Consider the following 27,280-nt stretch of genomic DNA (forward strand, 5'->3'; position numbering starts at 1 on the left):
TAACAATGATCTGCAAAATTTTTATTTCCATCCCTTTCAAAACTATCTGGTACACAGATCTAAAAGCAGCCAATATTTGGCATTTAAACGGTAGCATATTAAAAATCTACGAGGTCAACAGTGTCGATAAAAGGCATCAGATCGTGAATTTGTGGTTATTGTAACGGTAAAAATTTTAGTCAATGGCGCTAATGGCGCCAGCGAGTGTAGAAATCGAGCCAATCTTCCCAAGTACTTTTGCAACATGCTCTGTCGATAAAATTTTGCTGATGCTAAATTGGTATTGGTTAAAACTACATCCACTTACACACTCATATATATATATATTCGGTCAAAACTATCCCCAGTACACCTCGATTCTCTCGTAGGACAATGTCTTGTAGCTCCTTTCAATCCTGGCAATCTTCCAATTATCGGAGAGAGCATCCACCGAGTTCGAGTGTGAGTTTTCTTCTCAGTCTCACTCTTGATTTTAGTCTTGGTCTTGCATTGTGACGCATTTGCATTAGCATCCGGGGCGTTCTTCGGAACTTGTTTCAATGCTAATACTACAGCGCACGGTTTCTTGGTTGTGTGGTTTTGTTATATCTTGATATCATACCACCAATATAAATGTATTGTATACAAAAGTATAAATATCTTAAACCAAAGAGAAACATTTCAAATTTTAAAAAAATATTAAACAAATAAAAAAAAAATTCTCAAACGGACAACAATCTGGAGCTTATAAAATGTGTCTCGAGGTAAGACCCACTGCATAGATGTATATGATTAATTATTCTCAAGATCATGTCGTACCGGTAATTCTCTCAGCAGCCATAGAATAGCTGATAGAAGATAGAAGATAGAAGATAGCTGATAGTGCTATCCGTATTTCCCTAGATCGCAATTGGTTTCACTCTCGGTAGACCAAACTAAACGTGACCCAACAAACCTCCACGCGTTCTAGTGGCTTTCATAAATTCGGTCTGACCACAGCTAAACTTTACTACTGAGGATTCGTCGATGGTTCTTCAGCAAATTTCTGTTTCTCCTATTCCTACTACACCTTATTGTTTTCTAATTTCCCGGGATAGTAATCGCTTACGTATAATCGGCTCAGTTCTCTAAATACTTTCCGATAACTAAAATTTCCAGTCATTCTAATCTCACAATATCTTTATTTTTTAGTAATTACTTGAATGATTTTTTAAGATTAATTAATTGAAATGTATCAAATTTGACTTTTTAATCATTATAATGATAATAAAAATCTAACGTCAAATTTAAATACATAAATTCATCCAATTTATAATTTAAAATCTCTCATATTTCGATAAATAAATTCCCCTACTGATATTATAATAACGATAATCTCTCGAGAAGACATTGAGGGGATTACAGGTTGAAATATTGGTTCTTACGATATTAAATTACTCAAATTAACTTTTTTTTTAGCTCAGCTTTTGAGAAAAAAAAATTAATCCGTTGATATTAATATTGATAATAATTATAATTCTTTTGCATAGAACTGAGATATTTGAAAATCCTTACAAATAAATCCGCATAAATCGCTCATAGTTAGTTATTAAAAATTATTTCCAAAGTACCCGCAGGTATTATGGTCTAGTTAAGTGATATTCTTGATGTTAATCATTATTTAAGGAATTATTTTTACAAAATATTAATCAAAATTTATTTTATTTCATTAATGCAAAAAAATACATTTTTAAAAGTGTAACATGCAGGTTTACTTTCGATACTATTGTTGTTATTATTATTTTTAATCTTTATAAAATTTTCCGGGATATTATGTGGCTGTATATATACTCGATGGAGTAGATAGGCGGAAAACTAATATAAATGGTGGGTAATTTTAGTTGGCAAAGTTCTGGGTGGAGGAGCCAGACAGACAGCTGGTACTGATACTGGTGGTGCTTTAGCTTCTGGTGCACTCACTTTGAAAAAAGTCTTATCCGACTTTATACCAAAGTCCCTAAAGATTTACCGGACTCTTTGACATTAACGATCTTACGATTTCGACTTGCGTCCATTTTCGTTATCCACCAGCTATTTCTGACGGTTTTTAAACTAGTGTTAGTAATGCCTTTTTAGTTTACATTTTTTATCTTTATCATTATCTTCATCTTCATCTTTATTTCTTACAAGTTTATTTTATTTTTTATTTCATTTCTGTTTTTATTTATGTCTATACAGACGATTCCATTGAGACGAGTTGGATTTAGTTAGAAGCTCGGCATAAATATATCCACAGTTTGCAACGAGACCGTTGAACATGACTCGCTCCTTTTACAGTAATTCCCTCTAAGAATACGCAATGAGCTCCTGGATTTATAAATTTTTCAGTTACAAACTGTACACTGTATACTCGCCAGTCTCTGTATTCACCAAACACTGTCTATCAAGCCACTGCATAATACACGCTGTACAAACCAACTTTGTCCAAATGTGCACGTTTTTTTTTTTTTTTTATTTTTAAATATAATTAATTTCAGCTGAAAGAAATTAACCACTTGAGATATAATTTTATTTTAACCTTTCATAATTATTTTTAGTAGCTTAATTTCATTTTTAAGTTAATAAAAAATTTCAATAGATTGGATTATGAATGCTTAAAACATTTTGCGTATAACCAGAAAGTTTAAAGTGGTAAGATTTTTTAATTAACTACAAAAAAAAAACTATTAACTTGCAGTTTTGTGTTAAAAAAAAAATTATTTATCATTTACTGATATAGTCTACTGATATAGCTTCATAAATTTGTGATTATGTAGGAAACAATTAGTTGTAAAAGAAGAAACTACTTAATTCTAAGTTTGAAATTGAAACAACAATCATATTAAATTTATGTTAAACTCGAAGAACTAAGAATAAGCTTACATAAAAATTACAATTACTTAATAAAGTTTGATTATAGATTAAAATTAACAAGAACAAGTTAACTACTTAAGAGTTTTACTATGAACAAAACTCCATAAGATTATATGTTATTTCACTTTATCAAAGCAAAAAGGACGTTAAAAAAATTTTTTTTTACTTCAATCAACTCAGAAATTTTAGAATTTGAAGAATTAATTGGAGAAATTAAAAATGTCATTTTTTTTTAAGTACACCTTTTTTTTTTTTTTTAAATAGAAATTGAAAGTTTTAGACTTATGGCTATGAAAATTCAGAATTAAAGACATAACATTTGATCGGATTTAAAAAAATTAAACTTAACATTCCAGAGTCTACTTTATAAAATTTTCAATTTTAATAGCCGTTGAAATAATCAAAAATAAATTTTTTTTTTACAATACGCTCTTTTTACTTTAGGAATTTTTTTTTTTTATACAAAAAAATTTTACTTTTCATTTTTTCAGTCAATTTTCACAATTCCAACATTACTGAGTTAAGGTGAAGCAAAAAAAAAATTTTTCATACACCGTTTTGCTGTAGAATCGCGATATCTTCAAAAATATAATAGATTATGTGATATATGAGTGGAAAGATACGAAAAATGATAAACATCTTATTGTTGTGTAGTTATGTAGAAAAAAGTGTATTCTAAATATGATAATAAAGTTGTTGATGTTTATGAGTAGTTAAAAGTTGAAAAATATTATTATCTGAAGTCTCGTGGAGAGAGGAGACCAAGCCATAACGGTAATCGAATACTTCCGGCAGGAAAGCGTCAATGCGAAACATAGACCCGTAGCAAGTAGAGGTAGCGTGTATTACGAGCTGACTCTGAGAATGTTCGGGAAATGTTGAATCAGCGTGCACCCGGAAATCCGGGAATCCAACTATCTGGCGAGTAAGTACCACTCGCTGAGCGCGTACTTACTCTATTCCATCAACTGCTACATTTTATAAATTTTCTATCTCACTTTAAACTTCACACACATTCATATACATATACATAAATACTTTTTATTATCCATTACTATTCCTTTTTCGATCTTTTTTAATTACCGGATTAACTCGCTTGGTTTATAATTACAACTTCTATGGATACCAGATTAAATTTAAAAGTTTTTTTAAATCCAAGATTAAGAAAATAAATTTTAATAACGTTCTTATCTAATCCAAAAAATTATTATTTTATTTTTAATAAAAAAATTTTTTTTTTAATTCAATACCACGAGAAAAATTTTACTTTTTTTTTTTTTTTTTTTTTTTTTTTTTTTTTTTTTTTAATTAGAATAAAAAAGGTTAAATTTTAATTTAAAAAAATCGAAATAAAATATGTAAATTACTTAAATTAAAATTTTATAACATTGTAATACAATAAATAAATAATATACGTGAACTTTTGCCGTATTAACAATTAGGAGAGACTTTATAAAAGTTTTCATAAAAAAAAGCATAAAGTTTTTAGCGAGATGATTTCAGAATGATTACATTTACTCCTTAAATATTATACATCAAACTCAAAACTACAATGAAATATTAAAATTTTAATTACTCAGTTAATCATAATAGCGGACGAAAGTTTTGGACTTGCTAAATAATTCTTTAACATTTGAGTAAAATAAAAAAAGAGAATAAGTGACTATGGAATGACTAATTACTTATGAAATAGTAAAAGCAAAGATAAAACGAAAATGAGATTGAAATTGAGACAGTTTCTTGATGCCTGTGTCAAAAGATTGAATCTATTTGTCCCGGGCAACATTTATCACAATTAAACATAATGGCCACAAAGAAATATTTAATTTTCTCATTTAGTTGACGAGAAAAGTTTTTTGCAAGGTCGTTGTGGCATCTGATAGCCATGCAATCTAAAATAATGACTAGATGGTAATAATAATAAGTATACTTTTAGTTTAGCCCACAGAATCACTAAGCATATATTAATCAAAAATACACAGTGCTATTTAAAACTTAGGATTGGTATTAAATGAAATAGTGATGATAGTAGTAGGAGTCAATGTTTGGTCGCACCGAATTGTTAGTTGCTAGTTGTTGCAGTGATAATAATGACAATAATATGTCAAACGTAGTCGCGAATAGTGATAGTAGTAGTGGTTGAAAAGTAACAGAGTGGTTTAACTCCGGTGATATTCCTTCTTGGCCAACTGACGCTTCTACAACCTCGACCTCGATGAGCACCGGACTATCAAGCACACCCGGAGAGCTTCATCGATTATTTGCCATCCCATTAATACGTTATTATTATATCTTCCTGCAAAAGGGTTATCCGCTCACGCTGATTACATTCCATCTGGTCTCAACGATCGCATCAGGTTATAGGCTTGCTGTGCCACCGAATCCTACGGGACGTTAAAGTGACACCGCTGAGGAACCACAGGACTTGATTTGTGTGCTTAAGTCCAAATTTACTTTGTGGACACTCGATCGAATTTCCCGATAGACAAAATCTTTTATTTTTCGTTTTAAATTTTGTGATCTTTGATCAAAGACTTTTGGAGTGACATTGGATTTTTTATCTATCAAATTAAGCAAAAATTTTTTTATGAAATTTGTGACCGAGTGGTTCGATAGTTTAAATGGTAGAGCACCCTACATTTAATCATGGAGATTCTAAGTCGACTCTTTTTTCCTCAAAATAGTTTTTACATTTAATAAGGAAGAAAATCTAATATATGTATTTTAAAAATGAGATTTCTGGAGTAAACTCAAAAAATAAAATACATAAAAATTATTATTCTTTGATTCAATTTGATAGATATAGCAAACCATAAATTGCTTGCAAATAATTTGCAAACATGCAAGCAATTGAACAATAATAATGATAGACAATTTAAATTTAGCATTATTGAATGATGAAGTAACAATAGAGTTGATATTTGTGAACGAAATGGGATGAAACAAGTTAATGTTTATTTCAAAACATTATCATGAATGAATTTTACGGTTATATCCGATGTATCACATGATAATTTGTCTATAATATGTTTGGAAATATCTGTATAGCCTAATGAAGTAACAACTATACTACCAATCTGTTTAAACAACAACTGGTAGCTCAATCATTGAATCTAAATTCTAGAAAATTAATTTCAAATTCAATCATTACAAATCTAATTTAAAGGTTTACAATACGTAATAATTACGATAATAAACACAGCTTCAGTAAATAGCTTGTAAATAAAGCAAAAAATTTTTATACATAATTTTTGAAAATGATTAAAATCAAATTGACTTTTTTTAGATAAAAAAAAAATTCTGAAATTTTTATTATCAATTTCCTCTGGGGATCTATTATGTGTAAAAATAACTAGGAGTGTTTTTATAAAAATGAAAAATTTTATCAGACATTTCCGGTGGTAAATTATGTTATGAAGCTGTACAGAATAGTCGACGATAAAATGAATATTTATTTTTTGTCACGTACAAATGCAATTACAGAATAATAAATATCTATAATTTTATATGAGTAGAGAAAATAGTACTTATTGAGATAACACCGTCGATGTAATTTATAGAGAGGTGCTCGGATGATTTACATGCGGTCGGTTGACCCGGTAACAGTGGTTCCAAAATCACACGACACACGGACTGGACCGAGGCTGATATTTTATTTGCATAAATTGTCAAATAGACACTAATTTTTTAAATTATAAAATACTTAAAAATTTCAATAGTAGTTATAATAATAAATTTTTTTTATTCTTTAAAAGTTGTGAAAAAAATCCATACTAATAAATAATATGCGCGATAACATACTCGTAAAGTTTTATTGCCAAAAAAGTCATAAAAACTAAGAAGGAAATTTTTCCTTAACTCTAACGGATTTCGTATCTTTTCTCGATCCAAAATGATCAGAAAAACACGTTGGGTGAGCTTAAGTACAACAAAACGGAGTCTAAAAAAAATAACCAAGTTAAAATAGTGTAATAATAATAATAGAATAAAAAGGAAACTGAATTGAAAGAAATAGACAACAGTAATTTATAGCAACAAATGAGTTACGTATAATTTCTGTTTTAAACAATTACCGTGTGCATAAAAAAGTGCTTCGGTGAAAAAAAAAAAAAAAAAAAAAAAATAACTAACTAAATAAAACACATTCATCGTAAATTTCAAGTGCACTTGGCATTTTATTTCAAAATGAATATATACCGTTAAAAAACGTACGGCTACGTCCGTTAATCCGTTTTACTCTGACTCATACCCTCCTCTCCTCTGCCCCTATTTCTCTCCTGCTATTTTCCCCACCAAAGTACCCTCGGTATACTCTTTTAGTCCCGCAACACTACCCTCACCTCCATGTCTTCGTTCTGAAAAATCCGCATACTGAAATAAAAATCCGATTAGTCAAAGAGTCTACAAATTTAATACTAAGTGAATAAAAATCCCCTATTACATATTCGCTGAACGAATATCTGTATTTATAACTTTAATAACGCCATTTTAATTATAACTGGTGATTATCTTTTCGTTCTAATTTATGTTACTACTCGCATTAAAAACTGTTTTTCATAATTTTATGCAAGCATTTGTAAGCAGAGATTATTTATTGAAGCTGACAAAAATTAATTTTTTAATTCTCAAAACAAAACTACATACTTTGACGTTTAAACTGTTAGAATTTGTGTGGTGGATAAATTTCAGTAAAAGATGTAATTTTTTATCGACCGAAACAAGCAATATTTTATAGCAAATTTTTTATAATCTTTTTCCTTACTTTTTATATTTTATGTTCATTTTTTTATAATCGCTAAACTCATCACAGATTAGTTGAAAATTTTAATATTTTTCAAAAATTACAGAGTATTATAATTTTTTTAATTCTATCAATGAGTGTAAAGAATTAAAGTGGCCTATTATTTTTTAAAGAATTAAAATTCTTATCTTCAAATTTGAAAATTTCAATTTTGTAAAAAATTATAAAGTATCAGGATATTTAAAAAAAAAATCAGTTCATTATTTTGACAAGCACCATCTTAATTTAATTAATTTCTTCCTCGAAACGTAAAACTCATCAATATAAATATTTCTAGCGCTCGAAAACCTATAACAGAAAAACATTAAACCGCATATGAATTTTATACGACATCGTAAAATACTTGTGAATCCTGAAATAGTTGAACTTTGATGTCAATGTTTAGTGGTTTGAAATGACGCGCATAAGAGCTCTGAGAAATACCAATTCGATCCCACACACAGGTCATAATTCAAAATAATAAAAATGCTGATGAATAGAAGTAGAAAAGCATTGAAGACAAACGATGAAACAGTGAATAGAAGCAATATTTCCTCCGAGTCTTAGATCCTTGAACAAGCAAGAAGGATTAACTGAGCAAACAAACACTCAAGTTTAACTACACAATAGGAGGTCCTTGACAGTAGAGAGGATCGTTCGATCTAGTAGGTAAATACAGTGCTTACTGTATGTACATGTCCGGGCTTACTATCAAAAGCTAAGACATTCAGAAGCGTCTACAACAACCGGGGATCTTAAAGACATCTGGGCGTTTGCTGGACCACTGCTGCTTGCCAGTAGAACAAACGCTGGTCCTTAAATTCCTAACTCGTATCTAAGAACCAAGATATTGGAAAATATCCGAAACTTGTTCTCCATATTACTCGAGACTCTGTTGATGTTCTCTCACTCCTTTTCATAAGTCTTCTTATCTGCTTAGGCATCGCTAATGCTCTTGTCTAGCAGTCTCCATTTTCTATCTCGGAAAGTTCCATAGTCGGAAATATTTCAAGTATGTACATACAATCTTTTTTTTTTTTGGTCGTCTCTCTCTTCTGCTTCGATTTCAAGTTGCTCTTCTACAGCTATCACTTGGGTTTTTCAATATGCATAGCCGTACGGTCGTACCATTTCAAATAGCATAAAAAATATAAGTATAAATAAAAATCCAAAATTGTATAGCAGCAGTCAGATAAGTAAAACAGTCAGTCAGTATATTGTAGAAACGGGGGCTTGGAAACTTTCAGACGTCAATTCTTCGCCGATGGATGGCTTCAATAGACCTATAAGTTCTTCTATTGAAATATAAGTCGACAGTTTAAATTTATTCGACTTTAAAAGTATATCGAACGTTAAATCCATTTGTATATAAAGCACCGTCATGCAAAATAAGCCGGCTAAAAATAATTCTGAGGTGCAGTTTTTTATTGGGTATTTCTTCTACTTGTTCTTTGTTGCTGTGATAAATACAATTTTCTAAATCAATTTGACTTAGTTGATAAAAAAAATGTATTTATTTATTTTTTTTTTTTTTGCAGAAAAATCATTTATTTAAATAAATTACCTATGATTAATTATTGAATAATCTGACTTATAGGAAACTGTGGAATAAAATTTGCAGCTTGATATTGATTTGTTTAATTATAAACATGCACATTTGGACGTTCACCAAACGTTTTTATCAATTTTTAAGACTGGGTTAAAATTCTATTTGATTTGATTAGATAAAATAACATTGAACATCTAAAAGTAAACATTTTCATTACATTGATGTTGACTGATGCCTAGTATTTGAAAAGATTTTTTTGCAAATATTAAAGTTAGTATCTGTAGATCGTACTGTGGATTTTATAAATTGATGGGTGATATTGAATTCTCTCCGTTAATTTTATTTTTTTATAACTTACATCAGAGTTTGATGAAAAACTAAAAACTGCAAGCAATCCCAAAAAAAAAAAGTAATTAAAATAATACCATATTTTTTCTCAATTTGGCGAAAGCCACAAAGAACAAAACCGCCAAAAATAATTTCCATTCGTTGAAAGCAAAACCTCGTAAAATAAAAATGAATATTTTCTTCAATATTTCCGAGTAGATTTAACTAAAAAATAAAGTTAATAAAAACTTCAAAAAAATTGATGTAATTTAATCATCTAAAAACACTACATACGTATTGACGTTTTATAAAAACCGAAGAGAACAAAAACCAATGGATTTTTTTAAGCCTGTCTATAATTCTCAAAAAGTTTTATCCAATCAACATCACCGACTTTTAATTAACTGAAAAGCACTAGTATTAACAATTATGTTTTTATTTTTTTGTTCCAAAGTTAAGCTCGGTACGTCAAATTTAAAATTATTTATGAAAACTCTTTCAGGTCAGAAATACCGTTTTGCAAAATAAAAGCTAAAACATAATAACAGCATGGCAAGCAGAATTAATAAAAGTTATTTACCGAACGTTAACATATAATTAATTAAATTATTGCGGAGAGGATGATGATGAGAGTTTTCACGTCATTAATGGATGAGTGTCATACAAAAGAGCTCTTGATGTGTTAAATATTAAGCATAAATTAATGCTCAGCCCTTTTGTAAATCCCACATATATTTAACCTGTATGAATATAAAATTAATTCCGAGGGGTTACTATCGTGCTTGTACGTCGTCAGCAGTAAGCCCCTCTCAATTAGCAGATACATTCAATTTTACCAGCATCCACTTCTATTTTTTAGAATTTTTACCTTCAATCCAATAACTTTTTTTTTTTTTTTTACGTTGAAAAAAAGGGAAATGTAACTTTCCATCCGGGAAATAATGAACAACTATAACCCGATAGTAAACATTGGAATTAAAAATAGAATAATAAATAAATAAAAAAGACATATGTATACTATTGATAGAATAGCGTCGTGAACACGTGTAGGTTGTTCAACAGTCCATGCCCGGTGTAGAGAGGAAAACTATTCCCGGATTCATTATTTTGTATCCTCACCCGGCACGGACGAAAAAAAAAGGATTAAAAAAATGAAATAAAATGAAAAATTTTAAAATATATCGACATCGACGCAAGTTGTTGAATAGAACCGACGACCCAGCTACACAGCACTCATCCCAGGTCTTCCTCGTAGTCTCGTTCGCTGGCTTTGTTGAGTCCGGATGAATTGAGAATAGATAGAGTAACAGTACTTGCATCCAATGCAAGCTCCAATGAACACGCTCGTAATGCCAAAGGAAGAAAGAGAGGACCACTGTCCATTGTCGTGGTTCTTTGGTTTTGAGTACTTGGTACTGAGCAACTGACTAGAATAACCAAGAAATAGAGTTACTCTTCGTGATCTACGTAAGTAACTAGGTAAATATACAAACAGGTTGCTTATATTTTTTTGTGATTCATGTTTTTTATTAATTAATAATCATTTGTCATAATTGATGTTGAATTACAAACTTCAGAGAAATGGTATTGTTTCTTTATAAGCTAAACACCGCACCGCAAAAAATTATTAAATTGATTCTAGATATTTTTTAACCAAAAAACTTTTCATCAAAAAATTTTCTGACAAAACCATAGATGATAATGAAAAAATAATTTATTTTAATTTTTCAATTTTTTGTTTTCTGCAAAATTTTTGAATAAATTTTGGAATAAATTATTTAAATACTTGATTAATAAATCAAGTGGAAAATTTTCTAACTAAAGATTTTTTTTGATTGAAAAAAATTACAGATGATTAAATACTTGAAAATAATTTTATTAGTTCAAGAGTTTTTTTCTTAAATCAAATTAATTTTTTTCTTAATGCGTACGTAATCGATCTTATTTTAAATACATCACAACATTTAGATACTGAAATTTATTTGAAAGATTAGCCTCCATTTATTTTACACCAATTTCCAGACCACGACAGACGGAGTATTAATTTAATTTTTCATTTAACATAATTAGCGCTCGGCTATTACCAGCAGTTTAAAAAAGAACCAACTGCGGTAACTTTTTTTAAGTTTGTAAAACTCGAGCTAATATTACTTGATATTTATTCATAAAAGTTTATTATTCAATATAAAACCCTTGAAAATTCGGTTGTTAAGTAGGTTAATGTTTCAGAATTAGAGGAAATTATTATTGCGCTAATTGTAACGATACTGGCATTACTCCAGTAACTTCACCGTGAAAAGTAATTGTAACGCTCTATTCATAGTATATCGGTCCTGTCGTCGGCCTCTACTCTCATAGCAGTCTCTAGTCTCCAGTCATAGTCGTCGTAATGTCTGACATTATAACACACATTTTGATTTGTCTTCGCCTATAGAAGGGCGTAAGTATTGCAGCTTGACTAGAGTTTCGCTCAGTGACTGCTCGTTTAATACCCGGTAGTATATTCTCAGAACACGACATCAAGTGATAAATGTTTTAACCGAGGTGTATGTAGCTATCAGATACAATGTGCGATGTACAATATTTATTATATATCGTATGTATTATATAATATACAATTTACAATGTGCAATGTACAATGTACAATGTGAAGCCGAAGAAACCCTTAGTCTATGTAATATATAATATATAAATATATACTTTGGCCAATTGAGCATATGAGAAATGATGTAGAACGAAATTTCCGCTGACAGCCGTGTTGATGTTTACAAATAAATGTACAAATATAAATTACCGGAAATTAATGCCTGACATTTTATTTAATGTCAAATGTTTAGACTCGAGCTTTTCAATTATTGTCGTTGTTGTTTCAAAGTATTGTATTTAAATGTAAAGACTCAGCTTGATAAAAGTAAGTGCAACGATTTGTTGAAAAGTTTAACTTTATATTAATATTTATTTTTGTAAAAGACAACCACGTTTGAAATTATATTTTTAAATATTTTGCAATCTATAAAAAAAGCAATTAAACAGAACTATATAGTCAATTCATAGAACAAGAATTTTTTAAATTTATTGTAGCCTATAAAACTCTTGTTCTATTATTTTTAATTTCAAAAAATTCTCAATTTATCGAAGAAATCAATTAATTGATAAAAAATTTTTTTATTTAAAAATCAAATGAATAGCGTGTAAGTGTGAAATGATAAAAAAAAATTTACTGAGTGTTTTGAGGTGTGTACTCTTGATTCTTCAATTCTTCATGATAAAAATTTAAGCTGATAACACTTGAAAAAGTTTTTTTGTACAAAGAAAACACGGCATATTTAAAGTTTAGTTAAACGAGAAAAAGCAACTTGTGAGCAACAATTATCAAAGTCACGTTATTCTATAAGAGCAGGTTGCAATTAACTTCTTCGCTTTCAGAAACATTATTCTCCAGCGAAGGCTCATACACTGTAGCATCTTTTTCCTTTACTTTTTTTTTTTTTTATTGTTATTATTATTACTATTACTACTTTATCCTTTTTGGCGGACTTTTTTGACAATTTTTCACCCGGAGAGTCACACTAATTTTAACTACGACCGGCTAAACTCTTGAGTGTAAAAAAGTTTTCGCATAATGGGTTAATTCTTATCTCACTGGCGGTAGTGTAATGTTTTGCACGCTTACAGGTCAGACGAAAGAGCTCTTTTAATACTTTACTTTATCCAACTTCTTTCTAAACAATTTAAATTACGGAACGTCTCGAATATAAGTATTTATCTGTTTACCATTTAATGATTTATTTTATTCAAGTGGTTTTAACTTTAACTGACGGCTTTACTTTTCAAGTTATTATAACTGTTTTTACTTAACTCCTATCCCTGCAATGCTAGCTACTTTCACATTAATACCTACTTTAAATAACTTTCATATCATATTTTCGTCTATTAAATTTCAGGTTGTATTTTACATTAAATTTTGTTTTGAGTAATAAACCTCCTTTCAATAATAAACGTTTCAAAGGATGATTTTCAAATTCTCTGAACAAAAATATACGAAAGTTTTTAAGTTAGTTATTAGTCGAAACTTGCGAAAAACGCAAAACGATTCATCATTGATTAAAACTAAGTAATTTAAAATTAAAATTCTTTAAAAATATATTAAAAAATAAAAATTTCGTATCACTGAATAACGAAAGTTTTCAATAAACTCAGTTAATACTATAGGGGATAAAGTTTTAGTATCACTTGGTGAGATTTTCACCCCACTTTTGTTTCCCTATGAAAAAAGACATCAAAATACTAATTTTGGGTTGTTGAAAAATAATGTAGCGTGAGAGTGAGTTTGAATTAGTCGTAAATGAGAAGAGAACGTCGCGCCACTGCACGTCGAAAAAGTTTTGGAGTTTCCGGAATCGAATTGATGTGGCGGGTACTTTTCGGGGGATGTCCTAGTAAATTTTCGAGACGATGCTGGAAGGTACTTGCTTGCTATTTTCTCTTCTTCTTTCTTTGTTTTTGTCTTTGCTGCTTTCTCGTTACTTTATAGACGTCTACCGAGATGTAGATACTACATATAACATATAATATATAACATATAAAATATAACATATAACATTTGCTTTTTTGTCTCAACTTCGACTCTTTTCCCCTTCTTATTTTGAATTTTTACGCTTTTTGCCTCTTATTCTTCTCGATCGAGCTTTCGTGCTATTCCGTTACCATGACGATCGACAAATTCGTGGAGTAAATGCGAAAGCCGCGAGGGCAAACGACACTTGTACAAAGTAGATGAAACGAAACGTAAATCGACGCGTATCTATCATACATTTCATCTGAATATATCCGCAGGGAAGTTAAGAGAAGAAGACAGAAATACGGCAAAGTATTTCTTACGACAACTTGAATTATAATTTATATTTTCGTAAATTCGACCATGGGTTAGTTGTTTATTATTTTTCTTTTTCATGATTGAGTTTTATTTTTAGTCTTCCTCGAGTGCTTATATAGAAGTTCAAAAGACAATCGCTTGAACTCGAAGTTTTCTTTTTATTTCAAAGTGCTCTTTGTATTAGGTAAATTGAATAGAAATTATTGTTATGTCATTTTTATATTTGTCCAAAAATTTATTTTTCAACTTTTCAATTACGACTTTTATTGAAAATATTTATCTGTAAAGTTTGTAATTGAATTTTGTTCTTATATTTTTGATTAGTTTATGTTTCTTTAATTTTTTGTTAAACAGTTGTTTCTTTAATGGTAATGATTTTTTTGAGTAAAGTTTTTCAAAAATATATTATTTATTTGTAGTTAATTTATCCGTTATTAATTAAATGTTTTTAAGATGAAATTGTTTATGACAATGATATCAATGTGCTACAAATACATTTTGATAACATTGAACATTTATGGACGAATGTCAACTGTTAAAATTCACATGAAATGAAATGTCATAGCAAATGACATGAATTTCAAATTTTTACTTTTTTTTATATAACAGTTATTTGTTAATAAATTTAACCAATATTGATGTAAATATTCCTGAACATAAAATATAAGTTTCATATTTTTGTGACATACAACGATGACAAATGTAAAAGTGTAAAGAGGTTATTTTTTTTTTTTTTTTTTTTTATTTGTAAATACGAAGTAATGTCAATCCTATAATTGTTACATTTCAGCTCCAGTAATGTCAATAATCATTTAATAACTTTTACCCTATTTTGACATATATCGTTTTATTTTTTTTTTTTTTTTCTAAAAAAGTTATTAAAATGTCAGTGTGTTATAAAATTACGGAAGCTTCAAAGTTTTAAAAGTAAAGACTGGTCAGTTACAAAAAAATTTGACACCAAAATTACAGTGTACTGACAAACTGACTGAAATTTAATCAAAAATATTTTAAACAAATTTATAAATTTATAAAATTGCTTCCCATAGTGAAACAAAAGAATAAATTAACAAAGTAAACCAAAATGAGACTATCCACATCAATTTCCTCAGTACAATTTCTGGGGGACTTGAATCTCATATTTGTTCCCGTCAATTGAGCGGGAAAATCCATCTTGCCAGATCTTCCACTCGGCACTTGCCGTCCTCGGCCACTTCCTGTTCATTCGTTTCAATCCATTGCTCCTTCTGTCCTTGGTCGCCGCATACACCACTATTGCCCTCTCTTCTTGTCTCGTACGTCTTTCTCCCTTTCCTCAGTCATATCGATCTCAGCTCAAATAAAAGTTGCATTGTACATTTTCTCAGTTCGCTATTTCTTGAGTAACTTCCCCATGCCCTGTCTGACTTACAACATCCAAAACTACTTATCGTAACACATCGACTATCTATCAATTCACTTAAAAAATGTCTCAATAAATTTACTTTTTTTTTTTTTTACTGCAGAATATACTGCCGACAAACCCACTTGTCAGTTAAATGAAAATTCATCTTTATGAAAGTTTATTAGATAAAATTACTTGAGTATTATTATATACACTGAAACAAAAATGTTGCAACTATTCCCATTATTTTATGAAATTCTTTCATATACTATTGTCAGGATAAAAGAGGAAGAAAAAAATTTTTTTAAAAATATTATCTAATATCTTTTAATTTTTGTGACTAGTGTAATAATAACTTCATCAAACAAATTCCTTTCCACTTAGCCATGATTGGTGCTAAGCACCTTATCACGCCTTACGTTGTGTACGCATACACATAATCCTATACTATACACATTACGAAATTGGTAAAGCATCCGAGAGATGATTGAGAGAGATGAAAATGGAAATATGAAAGCAATAGAGGCAGAATCATAGTGGATCGTAATGATGTGTGAGAAAGTCAGGAATGTAATCAGCAGTGTCGCCAAAAGCGACAAGTGGATACGGTCAGTTATTGGTCGGACACTCTCGTATCCACCATGTGATTCTGATCACTTCACTTCATATACTCATTCACTCAACTGTACACTGTATACTCTATATTCTACACACTATACAGTAGAGACAATATCAGTACAGTATCTATTTACAGTAGCGGCGATAGTCACTTCTCTTCTGTTCTTGTATACGTTTGAGCTTGGCTATCGTGTACATTTACTTGATGGATAAAATATATGTCAATTTATCCTCGGTGTACTGTATACAACGGATGCCCTCTGTCTCCAATGGTATCAGCAAAAGCAGTAGCAATTCCAGTTCCAGTTTCGGTTCCAGTCGGGAGATCGATATGTTTGACATTTTCCTCTGACTAGATTCCTGCTACTAAAGGGGGACAAAACTTTCACAGCAGTTACTGCTATTCGTGTTCTTTGATCTGGAATCGTTGTCATGATTTCCTTACCATCTAAATTGGATATATTATTATTATTATTATTACTATCATATTTTTTTAAATGCTGTTATTATTATGATTAAATACTGTTTTCATAATGACGTCATTATTATTTGATGTAAACAAATATCACCAATGCAATAGTGATTAGAGATTAATGATTAATACGTGGGAAGGTTTTAGTTGCATAAAGTATACAGTTTATTTGTGATTGTCGAGAGTTTATGTAAACATGTTGCTGAGGAATATTCGATATTAATTACATTTAGAATATTACTAATATTCAAGAGCTCGAGTAGGATTTGTTGTTTTTGATGTCGCTGTGGCCATTAATTATTTATAATTAATAACGGGAATCATTATTTGGTTGAAAATGTAGTCAATATATTAAATTATTGTTTTATTTATTATTTTTATTACGGCTTTGGAATTGGTTAATTAAGTTGGGTTTTAGCTGGAATTATTTTTGACACATTTGTTTATTATCAGTGACATTTTCAGTGGAAATATAATGATTTAAATTTCTATGATGTTAAATAACTTACGATATTTTGGTAAAGGCATTGAATTGTTGATGTTCCAATTAAAAACTTCAGTACTTCGACCGTCATCAATTCTGATTTGTGTGATAATGAATTTTGAACTACATATTCTTGTAATTATTGTCAAATTTAAAATATCCCTAGCAGTAAAAAGATTTGAATAAAGAATTAAATGCAAAACGAATTATTCACTATTGTACTTGGAAAATTCGTTTGGCTTCAACTTTTGGCTGAAGCTACCAAGGATCAACTTGCCTAATATATTTAAATCTCAATTTATTTGCATAATTAATTCAATTTATAATGATCTCAATCGGAATGACCGATAACTTGGCTCGATAAGTAATTGTACTTTCCATCTAATTTATTTATAATAGTTTCGAAAATCTAGAAATTTTTATTAATTTATTTCATAAGTGAAAAAAAATTCCAACAAAATAAAATTTTTTTCAATAAAAAAAAACCAATTATTATATTTGGATTGAAGGTGTAAATTTTTTGTAAAGAAGCTTCACACTTTACTGTAAACAAGATCATTCACTTGAAAAAAAAAATTTTTTTGTCAACTTCTATTAAATATTTGTTAACTGTCAACAAATGTTCATCGATTCAGAAAAAAAATTTTATCAAAAATCTAAAAAATTAAATTTAATGGTTAATAAAGAATTTATTCATCACCATGTTAAATTTAATGATCAATTAAATTTATTCCCATGGAAGCATTAAAATTAATAATCAATTAAATAAATATCAATGCAGAAAAAAAATACAATGATGCATTTAAAACTCTGATTCAAATTTGATAGTCGATTAATAAAACTTTTTTATCTGTAAAAAAACCAACTAAAATGTTTAAAAAAAAGTGCATCCTCGAATATTTAACATAAGCCATACTCGTAAAAATTATAAATAAGAGGTATGGTCAGAATAGGGCTGTGAATACCAGCTAAACATCTGAAAAGATATCGCAGAAATAACAAGAGCACGTGTGCACCGAAGAGCTCGTTATAGTGAGCAAAACGTTCGTTAACGAGGATCATCAGTAGTACACAGCAGGGGCAGTATCAACAACAGCACCCACATCTGCACCAACGTTCTACCAGTAACACCTACACGAAGAACAATAGCAGGAACTGAAGCTGGTACAGGAACAGGAGCAAGAGCAGTGCCCTCCACGAATGATGTAGTTCGGGCAAAACAAGCTAAGTAGTATGAGCAAATGAACGAGTACCGAGTAACGGGAGAAGGATGAGTGAGTAGCAGCGCCGGCAACCGGCAAAGAGGAAGCCAGACAGAGAGAGGAACAAGAGAACAAGAGAACAACACTTCTCGGCGTCCAATATCTTTCTCTATTTCTATCTCTCTTCTGTTGGGGCTGCACTAGCAGCTAATCGGTACTCGACGAAGCCCGCGAGCCAGAATCCCCGATTATAGCCCCCAGACCAAGCTCGAGCAAGCTTTTGACATGGATATCTAGTTAAAGAGACGCGAGATGGCTACCCAGTTGTTTGTTGAACCGCTGATGCTGTTGATGACCGTAATAAGGGCTTTAAAAAGGGATAATGTTATGATAATATATATTATATGGAGCATTCCATGCGAAATCTCACGGTTTGAAGAGCTTTGGTTCTTTTCTGTCTTATTTTTTATGGTCTTGCTCTATCGACTGAAAGCAGCTTCAAGTCGTTAAAATTTTTTTTTTAAATTCTGATGCTAGATTAGTATCATTTGCTGATTCAAATTTCGGATTGAATGTGGTTTATAGCGGGATAAAATTCCTCTGGATACGTTTTCAATGAATATTTTATGTTAATTGAAGTTATAAAAATGTTCAACTGTTGAATACACGATAGGAGACTGAATTAAATGCAATTCACGGTAGGAAAAGAAGATTACTTGGAAAATTACTATGTTAACATGGTAATTTTTACTATTGAATTGTATCATGGAGGATTTTTGAGAAGAAAGAGTCATTTTTACAATGTTACATCATAATTTAGAGGTAAATTCTTATTGTTATTATCTCTTAAATGTTTTACTCTAAAATAAATTTTTATCGACATTATAGTTCATATAGAGGAATCTTGTTCAAATTACGATGTTGACATTGTAATAATTATCAATCACTCCCCACAGAGAATCCAATACTATAACCAATAATTTTCGGTAAACTGCGTTTATCATCATGTGTTCTCTTAGCTACTTCATTCTCTCAAAACAATGACGTAGAACTCTACTCATGACTCTTGTTACGACTATTGCCAAAACATATCAGACATATTTGGATTCAGATTTAACTGGGAAGATTTTAAGCGTAACCCCGCGGAAATACTTGTTAATGGCTCGAGTAGTAACGAGTAAGGCCGGGCTTAAGAAAGGAACAATTGTCGGTGATGAAAATCACTCGAGCTCGTCTGGCGAACAATGGCCTGCACGTTCAACTAAAATCCGCTTTCTGCGACGGTCCTCGTGCAGTTCACGCTTCAGAAAATTTACTGGGCATTCGCACCAATTTATCGTTTGCTTGTGACTTTCATATATAACAACACATACTACAAACTATGGATAGCAAAGTGTAGAGCAGCGCAGTCGATGAGTAAATTGTCGTGAAAAATTTCAAATGTACTATACAGTAAATTGTAGATATGTTAGACTGTGTTAGTATAGTGGTCGGGTGGCAGTAGTGGTGATGGTGATGGTTGCGAGGACAATCGCTCGATTATACGTAGATTCGTGGAGCTCACCATGTAGTGTCGTCACGTTTCTATTTCTCTCTTGTAATCGGCTTAATTCTCCATCCGTCATTGGCACACGTGTCCTCATCTCATTTATGTTTAGACAAAGTTGCCTAATATTTACTGTTCACTTTTAGCTTTTTTTTTTTTTTAAATAAGAATTTTACTAATGATAATTCATCTTCTGATTGACTGGCAAAGAATTTATATTTTATGCATTATTAACAATCATTTTTTATAAATAAACTAAATAATTCGATACTACCCACCTGCAGTCACTCTAATGTCAAAAAAATTAACTTAATCAAAGCTAAAAGATTCTTCAATCAAAAAAATCATTTTGAAGAGCTCCACCCTCTTGATTTAAGTAGAAAAATTTTTTAACTAAAAAATTTTTCATGGTTTAAGTAAATTTTGATTGATTTAAAAATTTTTGATTCGAGAAAAAATGATTTTTTTTTATTCAAAAATTTTGCTTGTCAATCAAGTTAATTTTTTCTTTCAGTATATAAAAACTACCGAGGACTACGAACGCTAAAAGTTGATTTTTATAGTTAGTTAATGTCATCGGTTTGGCTATTCATTTTTTAATGTCGACGTGTCAGTCAATCATAAAATTCATTATTTTTGACAGAAATATGTCAGCCGTACACAGTACATAGGGATTGTACAATGCGGCCCTTATTCAGAGGATGGTATGAAGTTGTTTTTTCAAGTACTATATGTTTTCTGATCGATTAAACTCAGTTTACAGAATGCAAACTAGGTGATGGGAGTCTGCTCCACGTATGAAAATAAATCACTAGTTTTATTTTTACTTTTATTAGTGCGTAATAAAAAATAAAAACGAATACTATTTCAGCTGAAAATATTTTCATACATGTAAAGAAAAAAATCATGACTTTGAATTTATTCGATACTCAAATATTTTTTTTTACTTCACTCATCTTAGACATTTGATTTTCTCAGCATTGCACTTTTCAGCTATTTTATTTTTTCGCCCCCTTTTCCTGCATCATCTCTTTGAGAAGCTGTTCAAACATCTTTGTGTGTACGCATATTCCTTTTATCGACTCTTTCTTTAATGCCTGCGATGGCAGATACTCAAAGTCTTACTCCTGGTTATTTCTCCAGCTCCAATTTTCAACCTTTCACTTCCATTCTTAACTTATTTCTTGCGTTTCTCTTCATTTTAGAGTGTTTCAAGTAATTGAATCGGTTTACTTTATCTCTGCCCTTTCTAAAATCCCACTTTAGCTATTACATCGCTGTTAAGAGTTTTATAATTTAGCAGGCAAAGTAATGTCGCTGAAAGGTGTAAAGATCACATTATAAACAAGCTATATTTATCAATTTAAAATTGAAATTTTCCGTTTATATCTTAAAAAGTTAAAACCCTTGAATAAAGTAAAATTTGCTCAAACTAAGAGAAAATTTCTTGATTTAATAATTTTTCCGCTTTATTCAAAATAAAAAAAAAAATTCTTGAATAATTATTTTCTAAGGTCAACATTTTTCTTTCAAGTTAATTTTTTTTTTATCAGAGATAATAAATTTTCAAAGCATAAAATTAAAAAATAAATACCATGCTAATGACATTCAAAACTTAGTTATTTGATTAGCACAAGTGTTTTCCAACAAGATAAGGTTATTATACAAATATTACTCGAACAAATTGTAATTTGCATTATTATATTGATATTACTATACATTAATACATCTGCATCTGCATCTCTGTGGATGCATGTACAGAATTTAAATTAGGATAACTCTTTATCCAGAAGATAGCAACAATCAATGGAAGTGTATGAGTCGAGGGCTGGGGGATGTAATGATTACATCAGTGGATGATAGAGAGAGAGTGAGAAGGAGAGTAAATACTCACGGTTGGAAAGAGAATATAACAAAGTTGGTCGGATGGTTGGACGGTTGGTCTGTTGGTCACAGAGGATAGAAGAGAGAGAAACTATAATGTAGGGGCGAGAAATGAAAAGGGGTAGATTGTATAACGGGAGCATGGGAGATTAACAACGGGTAAAACGTTGGGCGCACGATAGTCGAAGCGGCGGTCTGCATAAATTACACGGGGGCCATGAAACGCGTCGCGTAACGAGACAATTAATACACGGACGGTCGCGTCGAGAGTCGAACTCTGGTACCCGGCGTATACGATGGTACGAGGAGAAGCGCGACAACTGTACGCCCTTCTGACTATATAGAAGGTGGAAGGTAGAAGGTAGAAGGTTGAGTATAGGCATCTCATCTACACCTACGTTTCACTCTTATTCTGGTCTAAATCCTGTTCTGGGTGGTGCAACAACACCAGAAACAGCAACAGCAGATACTCCTCCGCTGGTAGACTAGCACGTTTTCTGGCACTACTTGCTCATGTATTAGCTTCACTAGTACGCCAGTAGTATGTCTATACTCCAGTAGTATGTAATCTGTATGCACTGTTCTGTTGGGTATATACGGTGAATGGTACACGACTACGTGGTTCAACGCGAATTAGAGAGACCATAGTTACTGCACACGGCATATCCACATAATAGCTTTGCTGTTTCCACGATTCTACACACTCCATGTGTGCTATTGTTACCAATCTTTACTTACTTCACTTTTATTTCCTATATTTATTTATCACCAAACCTCAAGTGTTTATTTACTGCAACATGTGTTCTTCCTGAATAAATAAATTGAATGATACTGTTGTTTAATAGTGTATAAATATTTAACTTATTGTTAACGACTCTAGTTTTAGTCGTAACACATTGAAATTAAGTGAAAACAATATACCGATAAATTGACGAAAATCAAACTTTATTTTTTTTTATTTAATATTTGTTTTTTAATTGATAAAAAATTAACTTGATTCATGAGACAAATCTTAGACTAAGATAATTATTGTAAAAAATTTCATTTCTCGAATCAGAAAACTTCTTGACCTGTGAAATTGTTTTTGATTCAAATAAATTAATTTAAAAATTTTTCTGCTTGACTCAAAATGATCAAAGATTTAAAATTTATGTTTTTCCTAAGCATAAAAAAATTTAACTATTAATTATTAGTTTTAAAAATTAATTCTGAAATATTTGACTATTTAAAAATATTATGATAAAAAAAAATTATTTAAAACTGTACAAAAATTAATTGAAAAAGTTATTTAATTTAAAAAAATCTTCAAATAGTGAAATGAATGACCTATATTAGGGTGATTCAAAAAAAAAGAATATTTTTTTTTTCGTTTGGTACTCTGAAAAATAGGTTCCTAGACACCTCTAAGAAAGTCTCTCCAAGCATGAGTTCTTAATTGTAACGGGAAGGTCCTCCTTCTTACAGTTTTCTATTTTTTCTTATTATCAGATAGAAAAATTTATATCTCGCTTCCAACTACTTGAAAAAATATCTTGTTCCTTAGATTTTGTAGGAAATTGAATGCTCTACAAAAAAGGTCTCTTACGATTTTTTTCGTAAACCCAACCGTTTAAAAGATATTAACGGTTAAAGTTTGATTATTTTTGGGAAAATTTTTTATTTCTTATGAATTTTATAACTCAATGAAAAAAAATCATTATGAATGATGAAACTCATAGTTTTGTAGGAAATTTACTGCTCTATAAAAATGGTCTCTTATGATTTTTCGATCAAGTTGAGCGTTTACGAGATATTCATCGTCAAACATCAATGCATATCAATTTTTCTAGTTTTTGATCAATAATTCGAAAAATTTCAATTTATTCTGTAAGTTTCAAGGAAATTTAGACAAATTTGAGTTTCTATGAATAGAAATATGTTATGAACTATTTTTTTAATTAGTTTTTTTAGTCTTGGACATGTTTGATTACATTAAAACAAAAAATTAGTGCATTTTTTTAAATATATAATTCAATTTAGTGTGTTTCACATGTGTTTCACTTTTTTATCGAAGAATTTATTTATTTAATTATCAACTGCCATATAATTTTCAATATTTTCAACATAACGGTACACTTTTACTGTAAATAATTTCCTCTATTGCAGTTTGGGTAGTTTTTTCGATGTTCTTTGATAATTTGCAATAAGTATTGGAATTGCTCTTCATTTTTGTCAAGCATTGATTATACTCACTAACTAATGCAACAGCTCGTTCTGCTGAATCATTAACAACTTTCAATTGGTTAAAGTATTCTTTATTTTCAATGTAACTGTCATTAGTAGGCCACGATTCAATATCTTTATCAAGGAAGTCATATGGTAAATCAAAGATTTTAAAGAGATTTAAAGACTTTTTAGAAACAAAGTCACTCAGACTTTTTGCGTTAATGAATTCAAATCGTTTTTATCAATTATAAATTTTTTAGCTTTAGAATCTGTACCGTTACGAGTATTAACAGCTCCAACAATATTTTTTTACTTCCAATGAAACGGTATCGTCAAATAATGATAAAATGGCAAGTTCATCACTTAAATACCATAAATGCAAAATCATTTTTTCATAAGTTGCTGAAGAAATCAATGAATTGATATTTTTGTACTCGAATAAATTTTTCAAAAACTGCAAGTCATGATCAGCAGCAGTTGTTGCAGAAGTTGATGAAAACCAAGCTTTTAAATACAGTGTAACTATAAATATACAAATTTGCCGAAGACCGTCCAATTCTTTATTAGAAAGTTTAAATTCATTTCTGAATAGAAACATTTTTAAACTGTAAATTGCCTTCGCCATCCACCTAGCATGATGAATTGCACCAGGACGTTTGAAAAAATTTCTTCTTGAGGCATTTCTCCAAGGAAAATCAACGACAATTCCAACAATTCTTTATAGTCATCTCGGGGTTGTAGTAACTATCAAAAACAATTAAAAATTTGTCAGAAACAAGAAAATTTTTTTCTTAAAATCGCAGTTAAATCATACCTGTAAGGATTGTGCAATTAAACGAGATATTTCATTTTTTTTATCCAAAATGATATCAGCAACAACAGTATCTTCAATTCCAGCTTTATAATTAGTTTTATTTATTTCATCCCATGATTTTTTAAATCTTCCGAACATTGGTACGTTTGGCCCAGATGACACAGGCCAATATACTTCAAATGCACTTCTCAATATGATCTCAAAAATGTGGTGACGACATGGTAACTAGATTAACTCTCTTCCCAAAGTCTTTTCAATTGCCTTACATGTACCGTTATGAATTCCTGTATAAAGAAAATAGATAACTATCGTTAAATTTAATATTTTCAACAAATTGTAGATTATATTTAAAATCCAAATGAGTAAATAATTCTCAATAATTTCAAAAGTGAAATTCAGTAAGCAATAAAAATTAAACTAGAACGTTAATAATTAAATATTTTTTAGATTAAATTATCATTGATAAGTTACCTGTATTAACTGCCGTCGTGTCAAAACACATCGCCTTAACATAATTAGTAATACCCCATTCACTCAATGTCGATAAAATGGCTGATGTTTGATTGTCTGCCGTCCCAGAATTCATTTTGGAACCCCAAGTAATTGTTCGGTACCAAATGCAGTTAAAATAACTGGTAGCCGTTCCACAGATTTTGATCCAACAAGGTCATTCAGCATTTTTCCGTCCCAATGCACAACGTATTTATCGTGTGTCTTAAAGTTGTCATTAAGTCCTTTAGCAATGTCTTCTCTTTGAAGCATACGAGCTCGTTGAATTGAACTATAACTGAGCGTTGTATCTTCAATTTTAATACCTACTGCTAGTAAAACCGGAGCAATAATAAACATCGCATTTCTACTGCTGACATTAGCTCGGTCGAGTCCAAAAATGACTTCAGGAGTTAAGACATCAAGTTTTGCTCGTTTTGTCGGAATTGGAGGTTCATACTCTGAATCAGATCCAAAATTTGTAACTCCACTTAATGTATACGTAGAGAACGACTCTGATTTTTCACTTGGAACAATCGCATGACTGGTAGACGGTTGATCTAAGTCTGGAATAAGATCTGTTTTATAAATTAAACGAAGAAAATGTATAGAATTTATTCATTTTGATGACAAATAATTAAGAAAGGACTCAAAAATTGTCTAGTCAAATGTCATCTAGTCATCTATGAAAAGTTACACTACTACCTGACTTTATAATAATTAAATATCTCAGATACTTACTACTCTCATCTATTCCCATCATAGTTGTGGTTAAGTTTGATACAGGTACATTATTAGAAAGAATCTCTTTATGGGTACCGAATTTTTGATCCAAATACAACTTTCTAATATTATCATCAAGCACTTTTAAGGATTTTTCGCTCACAATGTCGAATAATTTTTATCGAAATTTTTTTGTAATTTTAACCATTGACTGTGATAGCGAAGAAATTTTTTGACTGCATTAGGAGCTCCACTAGTTGGAATCTAATTTTTTCTCCACAGTTCAATAACTTGGTCAACTGAATTTTTAGCACTTTGTTTGATTGAATACTTTAAAATTTTAAGTTGGTAGAAAAACACACGCATAACCTCTTTCACTTTTGGTAACTTACGTTCCGAAATTCTTTGTAGAGGTATTCCGATAAAACGTATTTCTTTATTCATTGTAGGTTAATTGATGATAAATAAATTTATGTGATGATTATAAGACTTATTTAAAATGAATTATTTTATTACGTATTCAAGATGATCAGTTTTAGGAACACTGAAAATACGGTATTAAATGGGTAGATACTGAAGATAGTTGAGAGTAAAAAACATAGATGGCGTTAGTTTCAGAAGACAAACAGAAGAAGAAATGGAATTTAAAACAAAAATCCCCTCGAACGAAAATTTTATGTATATTTTGTGAAAAACAAATTAAAAATACGCACTGAACAAATTTCATAATAATAAATGACAACGCGATTAAGATTTTAAATTATTAAAGATAAAATTAAAAAAATATTATTAGAATAAAAACTTTCAAATGAATTTTTGAACAGAAAACATCTATAGGAGTTGCTTTTATAATAAAAACTCAAATTTGTCTAAATTTCCTTGAAACTCACAGAATAAATTGAAATTTTTCGAATTATTGATCAAAAACTAGAAAAATTGATATGCATTGATGTTTGACGATGAATATCTCGTAAACGCTCAACTTGATCGAAAAATCATAAGAGACCATTTTTATAGAGCAGTAAATTTCCTACAAAACTATGAGTTTCATCATTC

The 27,280-nt window shown here is 30.2% G+C and overlaps 2 protein-coding genes across 6 annotated transcripts in view; one reads left to right on the top strand and one right to left on the bottom strand.

The window, feature by feature from the left end:
* Positions 1-27,280, top strand: part of Dpr1 (defective proboscis extension response 1) — a 155,343-nt gene that overhangs the window by 117,241 nt on the left and 10,822 nt on the right. The window lies entirely within an intron of this gene.
* LOC141524848 (uncharacterized) lies at positions 24,858-27,000 on the bottom strand. Of its 3 annotated transcripts, XM_074238970.1 has the most exons (5): positions 26,243-27,000; positions 25,832-26,079; positions 25,484-25,726; positions 25,013-25,296; positions 24,858-24,942 (listed from the first exon to the last, which is right to left on the bottom strand). In XM_074238970.1, the coding sequence occupies exons 1-3, from the start codon at positions 26,262-26,264 to the stop codon at positions 25,595-25,597; spliced, it is 402 nt and encodes a 133-aa protein (XP_074095071.1). In that variant the 5' UTR covers positions 26,265-27,000; the 3' UTR covers positions 24,858-24,942; positions 25,013-25,296; positions 25,484-25,594. The 3 variants fall into 3 exon arrangements, with proteins under 3 accessions (XP_074095071.1, XP_074095070.1, XP_074095069.1); XM_074238969.1 differs by having other exon boundaries at positions 25,484-26,067; XM_074238968.1 differs by having other exon boundaries at positions 25,484-26,079.

This window comes from Cotesia typhae, unplaced genomic scaffold (assembly GCF_013202065.1).
Source record: "Cotesia typhae breed Kobodo isofemale line unplaced genomic scaffold, CoteBio_Ctyphae contig_23, whole genome shotgun sequence".
Classification (NCBI taxonomy): domain Eukaryota; kingdom Metazoa; phylum Arthropoda; class Insecta; order Hymenoptera; family Braconidae; genus Cotesia; species Cotesia typhae.